Below are 16522 nucleotides of genomic sequence, written 5' to 3' on the forward strand. Positions count from 1 at the left end.
AATTTATCAGGCCCCTCAAATTAAAAAATGTTTTATGAAAAATAAAAAATATTTTAAACCCCGCTATAATAAATTCTTAGTTCCGACCCTACATTTACTTAAATGAGTGGTGCAAGTGCAGTGAAAAGCGTTTCTAAATTCATAGAGGAAAAAAGTCTAGATAAAAAAAATAGGTACATGTCCTCATGAAAAAGGCTGTGATGCCAGTTTATTAGAATAAATTGCTGTAGCTTAAAAAATTAAATATAAAAGTTTGGAGAGTAAAAGAAGAAAATAAATTGAAGGGAAAAACAAGTACATTTTATTGAAGTTGAAGCGATGTTTAAATGCAAAATGAAATAATAACCTCATCCTAAAATCAAGCAACAACCAGATTTATACTAAAGAATCTCCTAAAATCTATAATAATAAAAAAATCAAATTTTGAGGGGAAAAAAACAGTAAGTTTGTTTTGACTAAAGCTTGCAGCAGCTGAAGCCCAACTTCAACAATAATGGTTAGATCAATATAGAATTAAGGGTGAAAATCTGACTCGATTGCACAGGAATAGAACCAAACACTTGAGTTTCGAACTCCTTCACAACTATCACAAAATTGACTTTCTGGATAAGTATTACTATCTTCATATGTAAGAGCCAAAAGATGTTTATCACATTTGTCTTGAACTTTACAGGGTAGTCTAAGACATAAAACACAAACCAGTTTTGCATATCCTACATATAAATTTTCCTATTCCTTCCCCACCACAACGAATGCATGACCCTTTGTGGCTGTGTAAATAAGACACAGGATGCTCATGTCCTTCACATGTTAGAGTGTAAGGAGTTGTACATCCGAGGCAACAATGCTCCCCACATCTATGGCATTTATAGGCAAAGCCATCGCAATCGCGTCCACAATAGTCACATTTGAAAACGCAGCCTGCAATAAGGATGGATGATTCTTCACAGCTATTGAACCAAAGGTCTTATTCTTAGGAAATTTCAACACAATTCTTGTGAAGAAAAAAATTATATTCTGAACAATGATAAAATGAATTTGAAGTAAGGAAGGTGCACAATGAATTTGAAATAAGGAAGGTGCATCCATCTCAAAATCCGTCGTTCTATAGAATCTTGTCACTTAGCATTAAGTTATGCTCATGAGTGAAATGTTTGATCATAGTGGCTTCTTCACATTCGTTTCTCTCAAGGACAATATAAGAATCTTTTGGTAATACTCGGTTCTCATTAAACTTTTCCACCGACTCTATTATTGTGTATCACAATTCAGATGAACAATAAAATGACACTCTAAACAATCATAACTCCCATGTTTCGTATTCACCTCATCAAGACAAACTACACAGTCCCAATTCTTAGACTTGGAGTAATCTCTTGTAATGGAATAGGAGTGACAAAGAGGGTGTTCATGCATAAAAATTTTGATGATGGGTGGCAATGAAATGCATTTCTTGTGGACCAAAAGGCTGCAATTCAAGCACAAGTAAGGAACAGAGTTCCCCTCAACACCACATGCATCGCAAGTGAAGAGCATTTCTCTAAAAAGGAGGTTGAATGGGTGTGGATGAGCTTTACCTTCTATTATAGGTGGCAGTGACAGACATGATACGTCAATGGCGAAATTGAAAAGTGAAAAACAATAACAAAGTCCATAACTTTTGTTGTCATTGCATATGATGCACCTGAGTTTTTCAACACAGAACTGTGGAAGAAGCGGGTGTTCGGCGTGACGTGGATGATTGATTTCAGAAGATAGTTCAACACATTCTATATGAAAATTAAATACACGATCCAGAGAGTAATAAGAAGAATCAAATAATGGTTCCCAACATGCGAAACACTTTGAACATTCAAGTTCCTTGTTACTATTTTCTGTGGGAATGGAAGGATCTTTGTAGGCAATACCTTGAGGCTTGAAGAATTCCAGATTTCTTTTCAGCAAAGTTGTATATGAAGGAAGCACATTTGATGTGTAGATATATGTTGCTAGAACAATGATAAACGAATTTCTCACCTCTTTCACCGCAAAAATTGCAAAGAAAGCTCCCTCCCTCATATTAGGTTGGAGTTGGCAAAAGACAGAGAGGGTGATGAAGGTGAAAAGGATGCTTAATCTGCGAGGGTGCCTCGGCACATTCTTTATGCAGGTAAAACTCACACTCAGCACAGCTAAAACTTGGGCCAGACATCACATCACAGCACGTCGAGCAGTGAGTGGCTTCACTCTGCTGATTGCTGCTCGCATCTTCAATGAACAGCAACGGATGTTCATGTTCAAAACGTTGTGACTCCATTTTCTTCTCTCTTCGTCGGCCTGATACAAGAAATATGCTATGGAAAAAGAAAGAGCTTAAAGAGATCTAATTCTGAATGGAAGAAGATTAGAAAGTGAAGGAGTGGCAGAGGCTGGTTTTGTAATTCAATGAACGTGTGAAGGTCAAGACTCGTATATAAACTTTATAACTAATAGTTATTTAACCTTAATTTTATAAGTAATAGGTTAGATAGACGTTGAGTGAACTAATTAAACAAGATGCTTGTTTCTTTTTGGATTGATGTGATAATATAGTCATACTTAATAACCTCAACTACCCATGAGAAATATGGAGGCAGGGATGCAATTTCTCCCCTAACTACGCGGAACGAATTGATGAGCAATAAATAAATATCTGTAAATCTATCCATACAATTCAATGAAGCACGACTTTCTTATGCCAAAGTTTTACCACATCTTTTCATGCATTTCCTCGAATCTAACTGAAATCTTGATAGTAATCGTGATCGGTTGCAAGGTTAATTCTCTTTACTCTCTTTATCATAATATCTTTATCATAATAGAGTGGAGGTAAAGGACTCGGGACGTCTCTAGTACGTCAATCTAATATACGGTTAAGGAAAGACGTTGTCAGAAATGTTATTGGTCTTTTAACATTTCCAGTAGAGCGCTACCAAAAACATTATTTTTTTCTACAAAAAATGTTAATATTAGGCGCTACCTAAAATGTTATTTTTTTTACCGATTTTTCTACCGGAAATTAGGTAGCAAAATTAACATTTCCGGTAGAAAAAATAATGTTTTAGATAGCGCTTTATCGAAAATGTTAAAAAACTAATAACATTTTCGATAGTGTATTTCTTTAACCGTATATTAAGATGTCGTACGGCAGAATTACCCGATAGTACTTTCAAATTTAGTATCAGATAAATATATTTTGTTGTCATTGGTCAAATAATCACATATCACATCATTTGAATGACTTCTCTTAATAATGTTATAAATTTTACTAATTTATTTTTATAATAAAAAATAATTATAAATTATATCTAATATTATTGAGTTTAGTTTATATCAATTTTACCACTTAAGTTTAAAAATTCTAATTTTAATATTGAATCTTGATTTTGACTTCGGTTATAGCTTTGAGTCGTTAAATTGTTAACATTGTAATGATATGATCATCTTTTTCTCTATGAACTTTAATTCAATTTTGTCTATAAACTTTAAAACTCTTTTTAGGCACTAAAACTTAATTTGTGTAGCATTTTGGTCTTTACAACTACTTCTTTCATCATTGTTGATCAATCGTTGTCTATCACCGATCGCTATTTGTGACAAGGTGGGTATGAAAGTATTCATATTTCATTCCGCTCTTCTACTCAGATTGTTTACGAACTCACTTAAAATCGATGAAAATTCATCTAAAAGTTTAACGTTTTAATACTCTGGTCTCCTTTTACGATCATCCGTTGAGGTTGTTTCATGAATTTTAGAAAATATTTAGGTAAATCTAAATTGAAAAAGTAATGGATGACAATGAGGTAAATTCATTCGGTGCTTAAGGTGACCACAAAAGACGTATGAGAATGATAGTTTTCGACGAATACTAAAATCAAATGAAAAAAAAACTTTGACGAAGAAAATTTAAGATGGAATAAAAAATATTTTTAACTTCTACATTAATGTCAAACTATCAACGGCACGGTGCAATAATTAATGCCAAAATCAAATTTATTATTAAAATTGAAGTTTTTTAAAGTTCACTAATAAAATTGATATAATGCTGAAGTTCAATGGTATTTAGTGTAATTTGCCCTAAAAGTACAATAAAAGAGGGAAATGACTTCCTTTTTCCCAAATTGATCATTCGAGGACTACCACTGCTGTTCTGACTTTAATATACACCGTATTCATTCATTCCTAATCCAAAAATCATTCTATTATTGCAGGTAAACAACATATCAAAAGTTTAATTCCTCAAAAATAGGCCACTTATTAAAAAAAAAGGTAAAACAGAAATAACTGAACCATTTTCACTATCAAGTCCGAGGCATTTTGATATGTAAAAGTCGAGAACTCAAAATGAGTCATAAAACTTGCGGCGTGGTCACAAACAGTGAACAAATGCTGATTTATGTTTTTACATTGTACAGCGACTCCATGAAATGTAATTTATATACAATGACAGAATCCGAACGAAAACACAACGCATCAGGTAATACAAGTCAAAAATAAGATTTAACATTATGGAAGAAACGACCTAGGCTGGCGAATATAACGAAAATTCTCTTCCAGGGTTGTTTTAGATAATGGTGATGGGCAAGGTTGTGAATCACGAGTCTGAATCCTGCCTGCTTGCTAAGCACAGCTCATGCAACTCGTTGAGTATCCACTCCTCACCTGTGTGTCCCCCCAATAGCAGGACCCTGGTCCCTCCGACGACACAGGTACTATGACCCCAAGCAAATTTTGGTGGTTGCCCAGGAACATTGAGAGTCCTCCATGATGGTTTATCCTCTGAAGGATCCAAGAGGAAGAGCTGAGAAGGAGAGTGCAACCCGGCAATGGAACCACCGAATATAATTATCCTCCCACAAGGCATGCTTACAGCAACATGATCGAGTCTAGGAGGTGGTACCACAGCACTTTGGCTACCAACACTGGTGAAGGCACTACAATCCAGTTGCCGCCACTGTGGTTCTTCGTCCTCCAAATCAATAGTGTAGGCTTCACCTGATCGCAACCGCAGGTTCCCACTCTTTGCAAGCCCCCCAAACATAAGAATTTTAGTACGACCATAAACGGAAAGTGAATGTCCCAGCCTAGAAGGGGGTGTCCATGATGTTGGAATCTCTTTCCATGTTGGCTTGTCTGTAGTAAGATCCAAAAGATAAGTGTCGCTGAGAAGCACCCCAGCATCTGTGCACCCACCAGACACAACCAACTTAGAACCATCTATCGTGCAAGAGCTATGCCAAGATCTAGGGAGAGGGGGAGCACCACCAGAAACTTCTTTCCATGTAGGTTGTTTGGCATCCAAGTCGAGAACAAAGACATCATTGAGCAATCCTTGCCTTCCACATCCTCCAAATACCACCAACCATGAACCATTTAGGCATGAGAGAGTATGACCCCAACGCCCTGGAGGGGAGGCTTCCACACTTACCCGCTGCCACGCTGGATTTGCAGCATCAAGATTGAGAACAAAGGTGTCATCCATTGGCTGCATATTGACCCCCTCGCCTCCGAAAAGCACTAGACGGTTCCCTGCTGCACATGCACTAAAGTTGCATCGTGAAGGCTCCACCGCTCCTCCAACGGTCAGTTTCCTCCAACAGACTGCCTCAAGAGTGGTCAGTTCTCTAGCAAGACGTCCCCACCCCAACTTTTTAGTCATCATTTCCAACGTACCAGTGACCTCCCTTCCCCAGGCATTTTGACATACTATCTTTCGCACATGCTCATTTTTTGTCAGTTTTCGTATCCTTCGGCAGACAGACCCAATAGAAGCAACATCTCTTGGCGTCAACCGAGATAAAATGTTATGAGCTAAAACTTCATCAGAGAGTTGGAGTATCCCACATATTTCTCGTTGCTGACTGAATGGCGGATCGTTGAAATGAGAGTATTTAGTTGACTCATCCAACTGCTGATTGCAAGTCTCTTTGAAAACCGGATATGATACACGATTCAGATCTAGTTTTGCTTCGGAAAACACTTGAATACCAATAATGTGAGTGACTATTCCATCATCATCACGTATAGGTGCAAGTTTCAATATATTCACCAACGGAGTGCCATCCTTCCTGAAATTCAGAAGCTCACCTTGGAATTCAATACCTTCTTCAAGACATCTTCGGATCTCAGAAACAACAAAAGGATCTACCAAAGGGTGCCGTCTTTGAGCACATTGATCTCTATACTGTAAGAACCGACTGAAAAAAGAATCCCATAAGAGGGCCAATCTAGATCCTTTAAATCAAGTGATTATTAAAAGATAAAGAAACATCAGAACTAGACAGAGAAGCATAAGCATTATGGGCAAATGAAAACTTCCATTACCAAAATTGTGAATGCCAGCCAAAAGGATGCCCATAACAAGATAACATGGAAACAAATTAACCTCAAGTCTGGAGCAATTTTTATCCACTCCATGTTTCTCCTTGTAAGCTGGAGGGCATGAATATCTCAAATTCTTTTAACACTTTAAAAATAATCAAAAGCTAGATGTCTCTCACTCAACATAGAAAATCAAATCCTTTTCAACACAGCAAAGAGAAAAAAGATGATTTTGCAGCACACTCTTAACTTCCTGTGTGTTCATTTAACCCCAGAAAAAGAAAAATGATTTATCATCATTTACCATTGACAAACTTTTTGCTAAATATTCAAAGAAGACAACTGCCATTTATGAGTATTTATGGTAGTTTAGCGTCTGAAAGAATTTTGTTCTACTTCAAGCTGGAAAGAAGACCAACTTTAAACACACTAAAGCCATCTTTCAAGAGGATAGGTTCAATTAGATAGATTCTTCTCTGTTTCTCCTTGCAACCCTTCCATAATTATTGGCAAAGAACTGGGACAACAAAAGTTCATTCCATAGTTGTCTCTTCTTAATTCAACCCATACTGATCTACATCTGAAATAAGATAGTACTTGAGAATATGATGGATAATTCTCATAGGAGAATTCATCAATATGATTGTCAAGCATTTATTTTGTTCCTTTTTATAAGTGGAACTAACTTTTGTACAAGATGAAACGGAAACTGGTTGCTGTAAATGATTCCTAGATCACGAATCTTCTACATTTACTCCAAAAATCTTTAATTACCCCAAAAATCACCCCAAAAATCTTTAATTACCCCTAAAATCAGGATCAAATGTTATAAGAGAAGAAAAAAAGGAAAATAAACTAAAAGAAATCTTACCAGTTCCTACCAAGGACTTCGTCGGCTCGGTAACCGGTGAAAACCTCGAAGACTTTGTTGACATAAATAATAGGGAAATCGGGCTCCAAAGCATCGGAAACAACGAAAGAAGTCGGAGTTGTAGGGTAATATAATAGACCTGGTTTCATAGGAAGCTGGCTCTCTTCTTCAACACCATCGTCGTCCTCACCATCATCATCATCTTCTTCTTCCATTTCTTGTCGTTTTACTTCTTCGTCTTTTGCAAATCGCTGCCGCTTTCCACTGCTATGCATCAGTTCTCCTTTAGACATTTTCTTTCTTTCTTTCTTCTCTGTTCCTAATTGGGAGGTGTGGGCTTCCCCTTCTCTAAGATTTTTGTTTTGCTGAAGGGAGATATTTATGGGTTGAATTTCTCTTTTCCAAAATGCCCTTCTTTGCGTACCACATTTACAAATCCATTATATATTCTCAATTCAACCTTATTGTTGCCTATTCTTTAGATATTTTGTTAGGCCATCAAATAGGTCCCTCTAAACGATCAAATCAAATTAATTCGGTTAAAGTGGTTCATCGTCGAATTAGTTCAGAGTTTAGATTGGGAAACGATTAAATCTTTTTAATATTCAATTAATGATTAATTCTGTTCGAAATTAATTAAATTAAAATATTATATATTATATATATAATAAATACATATTTTAAGTTAAAATATATTAAAAATTAATATTCAATTATTTTATAATCACACTATACTCATTAAATTATCAAGACTTAATTAAATTTAATGTAAATTAAAAAATAAATCTATTAAGCTTAAATTAATTTAACTAAAAAAATATTAAAAATTGATTAATTCGTTCATTGATCGAGGTAACCGAATAAAGTTTAATTCGGTTAATATTTTTTAAAAAGATGTTCGGTTTGAATAACAATTAAAAAAAATTTGATTAATCAATTAATGGTATTTAGGTTTGATGGTTAACCGAATTAACCATTTTAACATCTCTACCTCTAGTTGGACCAACAAATCAAATTAACCCCTAATTTAAATTACAGTTCAAATATTTTTTTAAATCTATTAAATAAAATTTTATTTATAGTTGTTTAAACAAAATCTCATTTGACCCATGATTATCCAAATAAAGGTTCGCTTTATTGTTATTTTTTATATAACAACTCATTTGATTTTTGATTCAAATTAAAGTCTCATATTTTTTTGGTACAATTAGATGAACCAATTTGACACAAAATCCTTTAAAAATTAATATTATGATTTTTTTCAATTTTCATTTTATTATTAAAAATAATTTTATTAGTTTTCCCAAGTTATGAATTATCATCTTATTAACAAAACCTTTTGTATTATTATCATTATTTTATGTATTAAAGGTTAAAAATTATAATGTAAACTATATGATAGGTCACTAACTTATACTCAAATGATTATTTCTATCATTTAATTTTCAAAAGTTATAATATTATAGTGATAATTTTATAACTATTTATAAAATTAATAATTATTTTAAAAATAAAAAATCAAAATGATTTTTTTAATAGAATCAAAATGATTCTTTAAACATAATTCAACAAATATGAACCAAACGACTTAATCAAACGACTTCAGTGGTTAAGGAATTGCTTCTCAACCATTTGATAAGAATTGCTTCTCAACCGTTTGATAATGAACTCTCATACCCCTACGTACATGGTGCAACTTAAAACTTCAAATGTGTAGAACTTATATTTTGATATAACAATTAAATGTAAAATTGATTTTAGACTTAATTAAATTTGTTAAAAGTTTATCAAAAGTAATTCAAAGTCCAAATTGACTTGAAAATACGTTTTAAATGTTTTTCAAATTAGTGAAATCTTTTCAAACCTTTTTTCGATTATTTTCATACTTTAAAGTCGAGTTTTCAAACCGAAGTAAAAGGATCGATCCCTTAGATTCTAGTATGATTGGATCGATCCCTTCACCAACGAATTGATCCCTCGATGAAAAAGATCGATCCTTTTCTTGCAACGATCAAATTATTTAAAAAATAATCGATCTTTTTTATCAAAGGATTGATCTCTTATGCATTAAATTGATGTTTTTGATTGGAGGCAATGACTATAATGATCTCCAATGACTCCAAACTACTAGAATTGATATAAAATATATAAAATCAAAGTCAAAGAATCTCAAGAACAATAATAGTCATATTGTATCAATATACTAACATCAAAGTATTTAAAAGTGTTTATTTTGCTCAAGTGTGATTTGGGCGAGAGTTAAATTGTCTAAACATATTTATCTTGTGAGGTTTTTTCTTTTGTTTGCTTAATTTGTAATTACTCTTTGGAAGGTGTGTAATTCAAGGTTTTGGCGTATAAATATTGAAGTGTTTATAAGGTATGTCCTTAAAGGTAAGCAAATTTAGAGGATATGAGAAATATTTAGTGTTCACACTAAAGATAATAGATGTAAATTTAGTTTAGAAGTCGAATCACTCTAATTTCATTGGGTAAATCTTTTAATTTTCTATTGCTTTCATACAAAATTTTAAGATGTCAATTCACCTTCTCTTAGTGTATTTCGATTGATCGAAAGAACTAATAAAAAGATAATAACAGATCTCTTGTTCACTAAAATCATTTTTGTTCATATGTATAAAAATAATATAAAAACGATAAAACTCGAACTTGATATCTCTATCCCTATTTCAAGCCAAATTCAAATTGGTAAATTGAAAGAATCCTTTTATGTTGCCGAAAGTTGTCCTATAGTCTCTAAAATCGAATCCAAACACCTACTTGTCGATGAACAAAAGTTTGTTATGAATTGGAGAATTTGTTCAGTTTATTCACCTAAATATCTTCCGAACGGAGAGTGGTGATTTCGTAATTTAGTAAGAAATGGAGAGGCAAAAGTTAAAGAGTGTGCGTCCACGTCAGTGTAGTGACAAGCACGTATCAAAAATCAAAGGGCCAAAAAAAATCTGAAATAAATCTGGCACCGTAGAGCTACCACGTCATCAGCTTGGGAGAAGATATTTATTCAGCGTCCGGATGCGGCCGTAGCGTGGTTTGGAAACGAATACATCAGCTGATCGCTCAATTTAGTCTCTATCACAGGTGATCCATCATCCGTTAGATCGAATCAAATTTTTTACTTGAAAGTATTTAAATATAATGTTTTTTTTTGTTATTTAAGTTTAATTTTTTATTTGATTTAAAATCTGATTCAATTTTTAAAATAAAAAATACATATGATTCGATTAAATAAAATTATATGTACAATTCTCATTTTTATTAAGTAATATATTAATCATATCGAATAAAATATAAATAAAGAATATTAAAATAATTATACCTAAATATATAAAGATCAATTATATTATTATTCTTATGTCTAATAATTTTCACTATGAAATAGATTTCGATTTTATCTTTTAAAAAATTGACACGTTTTGAACTCAATCAATTTTCCAAAAAAAAACGATCTTATAAAGTTGATTTAAGTTAAAACCCTAGTCAAATATCCATTCCTAGTATCAGTTCCCTTAACATTAACCTTTTTCTTTTCCTTGATAGTCTACTTCCTCCAAATCAAACTAGTCTAATAAAATCAAATCAATTATTAAATGTTTTGTTGAAAGATAATGACAATTAATAAAATAGATATTAATATTTTATATAAAAAATTATTTAAAAAATAATTACGAATAAAAGAGATTTTTTCTTTTACAAATATCGAAAGTAGAATAATACAAAAGGAACATCCATGAACAAATTCACATCTAACTATAGTCTCTAATATTTATTTATAGAGATAATTATTTAATCACAAAGGAAATTTGCATTGCAACAAAATGATTTTTTAATAATATGAGATGATTATAATATAATATATGTACATATATATTTTTAGCCTATTGACATATGTACACACGTCTTCAAATACAGTTATTTGAACCCAATATATCTAAGTAGAACTTATTTATCACTGAAGTCGATCACTGATTTTATATAAAAACTATTTCATAGTTAATCATTTTATTCATTTTGTCACGAAATCTAACGTTACAATAATATATCACTTAAAAATTAATACGTTATATTTGTTTAAAAAATTCATTTACTTAAAGTATAATAGTAAGATAGTTTGTGACGTTTCACTGATTTTTAATTTCGACTTTAATCTTTATAAATATATAATTATACATTTAATTTTAAAAAATATAAAAATATTCATACCGATAAATGATTTTCGTGTGACAATTTAATTTAAACAAATATACTTTTTGCTTAAAGTATAACAACAAGATAAATCAAAAGTTTTTTTCTTCTTCCAATTTTAACTTATTTTTTTACAACGATAATCATTATTTTTATTAATTCTCTAGACATAATAGAAGAAAAAGTTCTCAATGTTTCATTATTATTTTTATTTAGAAAAACATTTATATGTTTATTAAATTTTTATTTAAAATATTAGAAAATAAAACCTAAAAATTTACCCCACACCCAAAAATTAAGTAACCAAACTATAAACTCACTTATAATTGAGTAATTAAAATAGAAATAAAAAGGTTAACTTCCATTTAAGTTTTGATGATACAGTAATATAATTTATTATAATTAATTATTTAAACAATTTGATTGTAATTTTTCAAAGTACGACAGTATAATATAAGTTTACTAATAATAGAGTGACATGTTGTTGTAATTAATAACAACACCGGAGCGGGACACTCAACACTCAACAGGAATCGTAATCACAAAAAGAAGCCCTATCCATTTACAATTATTTTAACGAAGAAGAGAAAATAAGCCACCGGTGCAGCTCCGTCAAAATCACCGCCGTTATCACATTTACTTATTTGATCTTCCACCGCCGCTGCCTGCGCCACTACAACTAGTGAGAATACCATATCTCATTCCCCTTGATCTTTTAGGCTTCAGATCTTTATCTTTTGTTTCCTGATTATTCTAACTTTTGTCAATTTTAATTGATTTATTGTTTCTCTAAAATTTCAATTTAGCTTGAAGTTTTTTTTATCCCTAAGAAAAAGAATTTAAGGCGCGATCTATAATATTTTCTGTTAATGCTACCATGCTGCATCAATTAAGCATTTCCCCTTTCCTTTCCTTTCTTTCTTTCAAATTTATTGCTAATCACAAATTTAGCTAAACACTTAATTTTTTTAGAGCTTTGTTGAAGGATTTTGATGTGTGTGAAGAAACTATGGCAAGCAATTTAGGAAGAGGAGCTCCTACTAATGGTTCCATCTATGTTTGTAATTTACCTGAGGGAACCGATGAAATTATGCTAGCTGAATATTTTGGAACGATTGGCTTGCTAAAGGTATATAAAATTTTGATGGAAACACAAAAAGTATGCAGCTATGTCTGTGTTATCTGTCGCTTATCGTTGTGTTTTTGCTGATTTTATAGAAAGATAAGCGAACTGGTCGACCTAAGGTATGGTTATACCGAGATAAGGTGACAAATGAGCCAAAAGGTGATGCTACGGTTACTTATGAGGACCCACATGCTGCATTGGCTGCTGTTGAATGGTTTAACGATAAGGATTTCCATGGGAGTACAATTGGTGTTTTTATGGCAGAGAGTAAGAGTGGTAATGCTGGTGTAGATCTTCCAAATGTGGCAGCAGATGGTGTTGGGTTGGAGGACAATGCAGCTAAGGACATGGATGGGGGTGGTGGAAGGGGTAGAGGTTGGGTTGATACTTCAGGAAAGACGTGGCAACAGGATGGAGACTGGCTCTGTCCAAATACAAGGTCTGTGATGTGATATTGGTGAGCAGCTTCTTCTTGCTCTTTTATAACGATTTTTTCCGATTGTCTTGAACTCTGATTGTCTGTTCATACTTCAATATGATTTTTTCTGGTTGCAGTTGTTCCAATGTCAATTTTTCATTCCGTGGTGTGTGCAATCGATGCGGAAGTGCCCGACCTACAGGTGCATCTGGTGGTGGTGGAGGGGCTGGTGGTCGTGGGAGGGACCGTGGTGCCCCCGACTCTGGAGGTCATGGCCGCGCAGTAGCTGCTACTGGTGGACTTTTTGGACCGAATGATTGGCCCTGCCCTATGTATGACCTCTAATGCTCGAGTGAAACATTTTCTTCTTTTCTGGTCCTTGTGTGATCTTAGGAAAGTCGAGATTTTTTGTTTTGTTTTCATGTTTCTGTTTATTCGGTACAAAGGCGAGCACAAATGCTTGAACCTAATATCTCTACCCTAACATGCTCACTCTCTTTCCACTTGAGCTAAGCCAAATTGGTGTCTTCAATATTTTGGTGGATTATGCAAATTGGTTAGGGACCATTAGTGGTGGTTTTTGTGGTGCTTAAAACATTTGAACCCTTCAACTCTGCCAATGTTAAGATATGTGGGTATGATTATATATAAATGCAATGCCATGTTTTTTGCAATGTTATTTATATCAGTTCTTTGAACTTCTGTTTAACAGGTGTGGTAACATCAACTGGGCTAAGCGTATGAAATGCAATATTTGCAACACCAATAAACCTGGTCACAATGAGGGCGGTGTGAGGTATATAATAAGTATTTGATATATTCTAATCTTAGATACAAATTAAAATTTTGTGGATATTTTCATTGAAAAATTGATCTTTCGTCTTTGTATTGTCGATTTACTTTTCTAAGTTGTTTTTTTGTAGCCCGATCATTTGCTTCATTTCATCCTTATTATATGAGTATGCTTGAGGTGATTTTGACCTTTAATTCATGTATGAAGAAATTATTTTCCTCTAATTTTACAAGTGTTTCTTTGTAGATCGGCTGTTATGATGGGGTTTTTAACGAGGCCATCTTACTATCAAAAAAAAAAAAATCAAGTGTTAACTTTTTTTTTCTGATTTACCTTCTGGTTTCTGATGGGCATTGCTATATATTTCCTCCATTTCCTTCTTTCCAAATATGATTTCAGTTTGGTATCTTTTGTCTTTTTCTGAGTTTTAGTGAGAAAGCTGAAAACCATGTTGCATTGTGGGTAGTGGCATTGTTGCCAATACTATTGCCGATCAGGCATGACAGACCCATTTTCAATCACCATCTCTTTCAGTTCATGTACTAAATCGAGGCTTTACTTTCTTTCATTTGCATTTATCTTTACTTACAGACCCTTTTTCTTTCAAAAGAAACTTGTACTACATTCCCTTTACTAGAAGGTGGAAAATAAAAGAAAATTCCATTACACAAGATAATTCCTTTTTTGTACACAAGAGACAATGGCCTGTACATGTTAGAATTTGTAGTGCAACTGGTATCCAAATTTCTAAAGTTTGTTCCATCATCTTCCTCTTAGCTACCCATTTCTGTTATCTGAACTTATTAGAATCTGTAGTGCAAGAGGCTATTATCAAGATGTGGAGCAAGAAGATTCCTAGATTTATTTACCTAATCAGTCACTTCATTGGAGGGCAAACTAAAAGGAAAATAGTTTCCTCTCATTATCTGATTGCATCCATTCCTCAACACTGCTCCTTTCAGTTTTACCTGATTCTTTACTGATGTTCTGGTGTAGGGGCCATTACTGCATAGTCATTCTTGTTGTGTGTTTTCACAGTATTCTTCTACTTGTTAACTAACTTTATTTTCAAAGCATTGGTTTCATTTCCTCTTATGCGCTCTTTCCTATTTGTTTGAATCACTCGCACCTTTTGTCATTCAATTTTTTCTGCTATGTGCAAGCTTCTTACATATGCTATAAACCTGTTCTTAACAGAGGAGGACGTGCTGGTGGTTACAAAGAACTTGATGAAGAAGAGATAGAGGAAACAAGGCGACGTCGACGTGAGGCAGAAGAAGTAAAATATATCTCCATTATAATTACTTGAAGCTTAGTTTGTTTAGTATCTTAATTTGATGGCAATTACGTGTTAATCTCAGGATGATGGTGAGATGTATGATGAATTCGGCAATCTCAAGAAAAAGTTCCGAGCAAAAACACAACAATCTGAAGCTGCTCGAGTGCTACCAGGTTCAGGCCGTGCTGGTTGGGAAGTTGCGGAACTAGGTATTGAGTTCATTATGTTAACAACTATTTAATATGGGGATGCGTTGTTTTAAGATACTGATTGTCGTACTTGTCTTGTTTATTTAATTAACTGAACAAACTTAAAAAAGGAACAGGGTTTTCACTTAGCTAAAGACTTAAAAAGAGTACCAGCTACCATTTGGTTTTGTGGGATGAGGCGAGCAAACTGGGTTGGGAGAGTCATCCCGTTATGGGCATCTGTAATAATTGATCCAAATTAGTCAGTTAATAGGTCGGATACCGATGGTTATAAAAAAATCGAAAAGAGTTGTTATATCTAGGTTGAATAAAGTTTATATGAGCCAAGTATTATGTATATATATTGGGATAGGATCCTGTTACATAGTGTAAAACTCTTTTAGTTTTACACAGATTTAGGACCTTTAAATGAGTGAAAATAGATAACTGAGATTAACAGTAGGAAATGAGAAATTCACTAGGAAAAGAAAAACAAAGAGTCAATTTCAGTCATCTATTTTCACTCGTCCAACGGTCCTAAATTTGTGTAAAACTAAAGAGTTTTGGAGTGTATTGATGTTTTGGAGTGTCTTAATGTTCTAGTAAAACTGTGTACCCCGCAGGTGTGGTTGACAGGGATGGAAGAGAAAGAAGCAGAGACAGGGGAAGGGAAAGGGATGATAGAGAAGGTAGCAAGAATAGAGACCGTGAAAATAGGGAAAGACGCCGTAGTCGGAGCAGAGAGAAAGATAGGGGGAAGGATCGAAGCCGTGATTATGATAGAGATTATGGACGGGACAGGGACCGAGATCGAGACCGAAGCAGGTACTACTGAGAAAGGAAGGATCTATTTTGTTAATGTGCTTAATGTACCCTCTTTGGGCTGGAATATGGCAGTTGGTTTGAACTTTTTGAGTCGATGGATAGGTAAGACTACTCTCTAGAATTCGGTGTATTTTTTCGGTTTTGCTTGATGGAGTTCTATACAACACAGTTTTGCTGGTATAGGAGTTTAGATTTTCAAATTTAACAGTTTTTAGCTTTATTTTTTTTCTCCTTGCAATTGAAACCAATGCTATTTCTATGCTTGCTAGCTTTTCTCGCAGCTTTTTAACATTCCCGAAACTCGGGTATTCATTTACATTTTTTTATAACTATTGATATTCTATATATTTGTTATTAATTTGGATAGAGTATCATAAAGGTTAATTATGAGATTGATTTTCTCAATCTAATTCTTATTTTATAATATCATATTCAAACTCTTTCCCTCACCTAAAAGACTTAACAAATTTATTATTA

The 16522-nt window shown here is 33.3% G+C and overlaps 2 protein-coding genes and 1 long non-coding RNA gene across 5 annotated transcripts; 1 reads left to right on the forward strand and 2 right to left on the reverse strand.

Annotated features, from left to right (window-relative positions):
* Positions 1-4315: 4315 nt before the first annotated feature.
* LOC120134544 (adagio protein 3-like) lies at positions 4316-7562 on the reverse strand. 2 transcript variants are annotated; one of them, XM_039150973.1, is made up of 3 exons: positions 7211-7350; positions 6343-6450; positions 4316-6215 (listed from the first exon to the last, which is right to left on the reverse strand). In XM_039150973.1, exons 2-3 carry the CDS (start codon positions 6387-6389, stop codon positions 4613-4615), a joined length of 1650 nt encoding a protein of 549 aa, XP_039006904.1. In that variant the 5' UTR covers positions 6390-6450; positions 7211-7350; the 3' UTR covers positions 4316-4612. The 2 variants fall into 2 exon arrangements, with proteins under 2 accessions (XP_039006904.1, XP_039006903.1); XM_039150972.1 differs by lacking the exon at positions 6343-6450 and having other exon boundaries at positions 7211-7562.
* A 4427-nt stretch (positions 7563-11989) lies between these two features.
* LOC120133963 (transcription initiation factor TFIID subunit 15-like) lies at positions 11990-16318 on the forward strand. 2 transcript variants are annotated; one of them, XM_039150446.1, is made up of 8 exons: positions 11990-12098; positions 12389-12545; positions 12635-12981; positions 13098-13292; positions 13673-13756; positions 14951-15029; positions 15115-15241; positions 15844-16318. In XM_039150446.1, the coding sequence occupies exons 2-8, from the start codon at positions 12426-12428 to the stop codon at positions 16053-16055; spliced, it is 1164 nt and encodes a 387-aa protein (XP_039006377.1). In that variant the 5' UTR covers positions 11990-12098; positions 12389-12425; the 3' UTR covers positions 16056-16318. The 2 variants fall into 2 exon arrangements, with proteins under 2 accessions (XP_039006377.1, XP_039006378.1); XM_039150447.1 differs by having other exon boundaries at positions 12013-12098; positions 12399-12545.
* On the reverse strand, positions 13879-14215 carry LOC120133964. The gene is made up of 2 exons (XR_005517137.1): positions 14069-14215; positions 13879-13991 (listed from the first exon to the last, which is right to left on the reverse strand). It is a non-coding gene; the product is annotated as an uncharacterized LOC120133964 (long non-coding RNA).
* Positions 16319-16522: the final 204 nt, after the last annotated feature.

Source organism: Hibiscus syriacus, unplaced genomic scaffold (assembly GCF_006381635.1).
Source record: "Hibiscus syriacus cultivar Baekdansim isolate YM2019G1 unplaced genomic scaffold, ASM638163v2 tig00110597_pilon, whole genome shotgun sequence".
Taxonomy (NCBI): Eukaryota; Viridiplantae; Streptophyta; class Magnoliopsida; order Malvales; family Malvaceae; genus Hibiscus; species Hibiscus syriacus.

Bases quoted from the DNA above. Each gene is read 5' to 3' on its own strand.
- LOC120133963 (XM_039150446.1), top strand. From the start codon at position 12,426: ATGGCAAGCAATTTAGGAAGAGGAGCTCCTACTAATGGTTCCATCTAT. The intron at 12,982-13,097 runs GTCTGTGATGTG...TTCTGGTTGCAG, and splicing joins TGGCTCTGTCCAAATACAAG to TTGTTCCAATGTCAATTTTT. The intron at 15,030-15,114 runs GAAGTAAAATAT...TGTTAATCTCAG, and splicing joins GACGTCGACGTGAGGCAGAA to GATGATGGTGAGATGTATGA.
- LOC120134544 (XM_039150972.1), bottom strand. From the start codon at position 7,503: ATGTCTAAAGGAGAACTGATGCATAGCAGTGGAAAGCGGCAGCGATTT. The intron at 6,216-7,210 runs GTAAGATTTCTT...TTCTTTTTTCAG, and splicing joins GAAGTCCTTGGTAGGAACTG to TCGGTTCTTACAGTATAGAG.